General features: G+C 42.5%; 1 protein-coding gene across 1 annotated transcript in view; it reads left to right on the top strand.

Annotated features, from left to right (window-relative positions):
- cpne4a (copine IVa) overlaps positions 1–5662 on the top strand; it is a 97286-nt gene that overhangs the window by 77046 nt on the left and 14578 nt on the right. Inside the window, exons 11-12 of the mRNA XM_050046344.1 lie at positions 4227–4360; positions 5130–5184. Of these exons, the coding sequence (XP_049902301.1) occupies positions 4227–4360; positions 5130–5184 (189 nt within the window). The remainder of the gene's footprint in view (positions 1–4226; positions 4361–5129; positions 5185–5662) is intronic.

The raw sequence follows: 5662 nt of genomic DNA, 5'->3' as shown, positions 1-5662 counted from the left end.
CTTTGCACTTGAAGGTTGCCCGTTCACTTACGTTTTAACAGGTCTGACACTACTATGCGCCCCGGCTGTATCTAGGCTAACGGCTAACATGCTAACTATTATTTTTATGTCACTAGTCACTTGAAACAAATTTAGGACGATAGGAGACAGGTTGAAATAAACCGAAATTTCCCTTTAAATAAAAAGAGAAGATATTTAATGTTCAAGCTAATAAACTTTATTGTTGTTTTTTTTGTAAGTAATGATGATACTAACTCAATTTCTCAGTAGCATGGTGGTGACATCACTACTTTTTGAGTCAAATATCTTTAGACTAGTGAAGCTGATTAATTGACTGAGTAACGCAGTAATGTCTCCTAAAGTTACAAGCTATTTTTTCAGGAAAAACTCTGAGGTGCGGCAGACTGTTTTTCTGCAGAGGTTTGGATAAAACTGGATGCAAACTGGTGCGAATAAAACAATTTGTGTAAATGAATTATATATAAAGATACGTTTAGACGTGAAGTCCCAGCAGCTGGTGCGATGGACCCAACGGACGTGACACAACTGACACAAAATACACGAATTAAGTGCTGCCTATAAAGCAAGAAGTGCGATTTCGCTTCATATGCTTATTCACAAGAAATGAAAAATCTTAACTTCAGTGACCAGCTGGTGCAGCGATAGCCAATCAGCATTGAGATCCTTTGGGGGACGTATGACGCCAAGGATATGCCGGCGGAAGTTCATTCATCGATTCAGTGATTTCATGCGCGTGTGGCACGAGTCATTCACATGTATGAAGTGAGTCAACACTAAACATTCCAGCATTCAAACCTACGTGAGGAACGTGACGCGAAAATTTGCATTGCGTTTGGTGTGAACACGACATGAGGATAATCAAACTGAGAATAAGTCATGTGACTGACGCCAGCACTTCCTGTATGACATCACACACTAATCCTTCAGTTTATTCTGCTTGCTGCTTCGCTATTGGCTTTTCTTGGCCAGACCCGCCCTCCTCTGCCTCTGATTGGCTACACTGCACTTCTTCATGCGTCTCTCTCGTGTCTCGTCCACAGACTGTGAATATTTAGCGGATTCACAGTGGACACCAGAGAAACAGACACAACAAGGCCCGAGAGACGAGCTGAGAGACAGAGGACAGAGAGGGACAGACTGATGTCACGTGTTATCTGCAGGACATGTTCATGTTCTAATGTCCAGAAAAAAAAGTTATTTTTATTGTTTATATTACGGTCTTTATTTATGATGGTTTAATTGAGTGAAAAATATAGTTTGGAATTCAGTTTTTGAATTAGTGACAGAGCCAGAGAGCTGACTGAAAGAGGCCGAGACAGAGACGTGTTAAAGAGGAAGACAGACAGAAATAGGCCGACTGATGGTGTCATGTTATTGGAGGACATGTTCACATGGCAAAAGAAGAAGAAATATTATAAATTTAATTTTGATTTAATTTAATATTAGTCTGTTATTTTATAAACAGTCCAACTGAACTTTTTTTTGCTGCCTGTTTGTTTGGCTGACATAAAGTCAAAAAATAATAGTTTTGCAAGCACCAGTTAATTTTGTCATTTCCTCGTAGCTTAGCTCCAACATTTCTCTGGAGACAGTTTCAGTGTAGTGAAACTTTATTTTGATGTAGAGTAACTGGTAGCTGAGCTCACTACATTTTCCCAGTTGCTTGACCTGTACTGAACTTCTGTTTTTATTCTGACTGCTTGTTGAAAAGTATGAGGGCGCTCTTCATCTCCAGCTTTGTCCTGAAGATCTCAGGTCATCAGCAAAACGTTTCCTACAGTTAAATACACCTCAACTCCCCTGAAACTCAGAGGAACACCGACATCAGTTCTGTGTACTTCCTCCTCTAACATCTTAAAACATCTTCCTTGAGTCAGATTCAGACTCGACGCCGCTCAGCGTCTTCCTGTTGTTCACTCATGTAAACATTCAGCTCAACAGCACAACAAAGCTGCTTCACTTCCTGCAGCCGAATCCCACTTCTCCCCGAATGTTTAAATGTTTAATCAGCGGGAAACACTTTCCTCCAACCTGCAGTCAGTCAGGAGAAGAAAGGAAAGTATTTCTGAATTAATGTGCGGAGGTTTAATCGCCCAGGAGGGTCAGAAACTCACTCAGCAGATAAACAAGCCAGGAAGCTTCAGTTTAGTAAGAAAACAGGAGCGAGGTGTGTTTCTCTGCAGCGGCGTGTCCAATCAGCTGTTTGTTTGTTGCTTCATGTCGTCTCCGGAGGAAACTCTGACTGCAGGTTATTTTGGTTCACAGTCGACTGAATAAAGACGACGAGACTTTTTCTTTCTTCTTGTATTTACAGACAGACACTTAATTTACAAGGATTCTCTCTGGAGCCTGAGTCTCTACTTATGTTGTGCTAAAGTTGATTTGTATTTATAGAATAACTCAATGATATCTGTGCAAGCTATATTTAAATATAGAAAAAGTGTTTTCCATGTGACACTTATATTCATCGCAGCACCTCCGTCAGTGGTGTAGTGGTGCTTGATGGAGAGGGTGTACTACGACGTAGATAAGTAGGTTACTGAAGAGTAATGCCGGGTTCAGGCTACACGATATCAGCCCGGTTATAGCCAAACATGGCGTCCTATGGTGTCGGCTCAGATTGTGAACAACAATGAGTTTTGATTGCGATAATCCATCCTTTCATCTCGTGTAGTGTGTCATAGTAGATGGCAACCGACGTCACGTCCGAACAGAAAGTCTTGCATGCTTGCTTTTCTCTTTGTCTTTCATGACTTCTCCCGTCACAGCTGTCACTTTGACCAGTAGGAACACAGAACAATCTGCTGCCATGGAAACTGTACGACAACAACAGCCCAGCCTTTTAGATATTTCCTCTCGAGACGTTACCACATTAGAAACAGGCTTTAATTTCTCATTCCCTCTGTAGTTTGATCATTTTATCTTTAATCCACTCCCATTTGTCCCGTTTAATTTAATCAGAGATATTGGATAAAGGAGATACCCCACCGTAGGCTTAAGAAAACGGTTACTCTTCCTGTCTCCTAAGTGGGCGTGGTTAGCTCTTCCTCCAATCAGAGCCTGTTCTCCCTCTTTGCGCCTGATTTTACCGCCTGTTTATCAAGATCATGAGATCTCGCGAGAACTTGTTTTCTGAGACGCACAGGGCTCAAACAAAGTTAACTTTCTCTTGATCTGTGCAGATGAAAAATGCAGCTTTAGTGTCAGAATGTTGGTAAGATGTGTGGCTTGTGGAAAATGAACCCAATATTTACTTTAGTGACTATAGGGCGAAAGAATTGACCATAAATTGTGATCACGTTCATTTTCCTCATTGATGACAATACATTCAGAGCTGCCGCAAGTCTCCTACGGGGGCGTGGCGCTGACGTCACTGAATCAGGAAGTGAGCTGAGTGGGGTATCTCGCTTCATCCAATATCTCTGATTTAATGCATCGCGCCATCAATTCAAACTCAACACTTCCTGTATCTGTTTAAAATTAAAAGCTCCTTATCATTTCAGCTGAGAGAATCCCTTTACTCTTTAAACAGGCTGTTATTGTGAAATATTTGCTGAAACTTCCTGTGGAGGATTCAGTGACTGTCATAGTTTTCATGCGGCACTTCAACTATAGCTCCGCCCAGTAGCTAGCTCCCACAGCGCAGGGCGGCCAAAGCTAGCTGACCAGTGGAGACCAGATGGTGGGAAGTAGCACTACATGCTGTCTGTCAGCAAAGCCAACAGAATACACAATAAAAGTCAAGACATTTACATCACAGAACATCATACTTTCACCACCTCTAAATGGATGGCGCTTTGAAATGTGGCGCTAAAGCTCACTGAGTCAATGGAGCGCCAGACTAAAGAACAGGTTTCTTGTATTTCAGATCATTTTGAATTTTTTTACTTAAAAATGAACTGGTTAGTCGTAGGTGCTGAGCTATTGAGAGCAAACACAGCCCAACCTGTCCTCACTTTAAACTGCATATTAGCATGCTAATGTTTAGCAGGTATAATGTTTATCCCGTTAGCTTGTTAGAGAAAACAAATGTTCGCAGGTCAGTGCTAAACAAACGTGAGCTCTGACCTGCATCACCTACATCATCTGATGTGAATGAGACATGACGAAAACACTGACAGCACTTTAACATCTGAGGAAACTGTAAAAGGTTAGAGCTAACTGATGAGCTGATGCTGGTCTCTGATTGGTTGTCATGTCTGCAGGTAGCCATCGACTTCACGGCCTCTAATGGAGATCCTCGTAACAGCTGCTCGCTGCACTACATCCACCCGTACCAGCCCAACGAGTACCTGAAGGCTCTGGTGGCTGTGGGCGAGATCTGCCAGGACTACGACAGGTGGGTCTGCATCACAGCACAGCAGCCAATCAGATGAGTCCATTTATTAAAGGAAAAATACAGGTTAGGTTAAAGGTTAAATCAGAGGCAGTTAGTGATGCTCCTCTGCTCCTGTGACTAAATGTTTTATTCACATCCAGAAGAACTGAAGAGGAGAAATAACGACTCACGTCCGCCCGTGCTCTTAATTCTAACTCGCTCCAAGCTGTCAGGTTTGTCTCTCTGAGTTTTCTTCTTCTGGCTGAGAGACTTTAAAACCCTTCAGGCGTCACTTTCTGTCCCACACAGGCTTTTATAATTTTACATTTTTTATAAAAGGTTGTATTTTATTCTCTGTGAAGAGAAACCCTGATGTTAAAAGTTAAACAGATCGTTCTTTCTTTCTTCAGGGCGACGGCAGAATGAAATGTTTAGTTTGAAAAACACACTCAGAAGCTCCACAGTCCTCTGATGGTGTCATTTGCTTAATGATTGGATATTTTAAATTTGCATCTGGAGCCATATCGGCATTAAAACACAAACAGTCATTTATGTGCTTTGATTTTATGATACCTAAATGTGTTTCTGTTCCCTCACTGTTGGTCACCTTTTTAGTCGTGTGATCCGAGCAGGAAGTAATCAGGGTTCATTTCTCTGCTTTGTGTTGAAGTAGCGGCGTTCTGAATGAGCTCGTTAACTCCTGCTGGCAGCCAATCACAGACCCTCTTTCAGCCTCTCCTTTCCATTTTTACACTCAGACCTTTCTGTGTCTTTTTTTCTCTCCTCGCAGTGACAAAATGTTTCCAGCGTTTGGCTTCGGAGCTCAGATCCCTCCTGACTACAAGGTAATTTACCTGCTCAGCTTGCCGTCTCTCCCAGCATGCTCTCTGCCTGCAGGGGGAGGCTTGGGGAGGGTGAGGTGACCCCAGCCAGATGCCGGTAATTACCGGCCGGCCTCCATGTGGCGCCTGGCAGGTGCTTGTCTGATGCTGCATTCACATCATGTGATAAAACGCACTGATTATCTCCAATAAGAATTCTGTGATTAACATCCAGCTGAGTCTCGAGTAATAGAGGCCAAAGTCAGATTATGTAACTTTCTTGGTGTGGTGAGAGCGGTTTGGTTATGATGGCTTATGTTGACTAACTTCAGCAAACTTTAAATACAGAAGGAGTCATGGCTCAAAACCAGCCGCCACTGCCCGTCAACAAAAACAAAGACAACTATGGTTAAATGTGATAAGACCAAAGGACTGGACGGAGGCCATCATCAAAAATGCTCACATGTGCAGCGCACACTTCATATCAGGTTAGGGAAAAAGT

The sequence above is a fragment of the Epinephelus moara genome, chromosome 6 (genome assembly GCF_006386435.1).
Source record: "Epinephelus moara isolate mb chromosome 6, YSFRI_EMoa_1.0, whole genome shotgun sequence".
NCBI classification, from domain to species: Eukaryota; Metazoa; Chordata; class Actinopteri; order Perciformes; family Serranidae; genus Epinephelus; species Epinephelus moara.
This window is presented reverse-complemented; position numbering and strand designations above follow the sequence as displayed.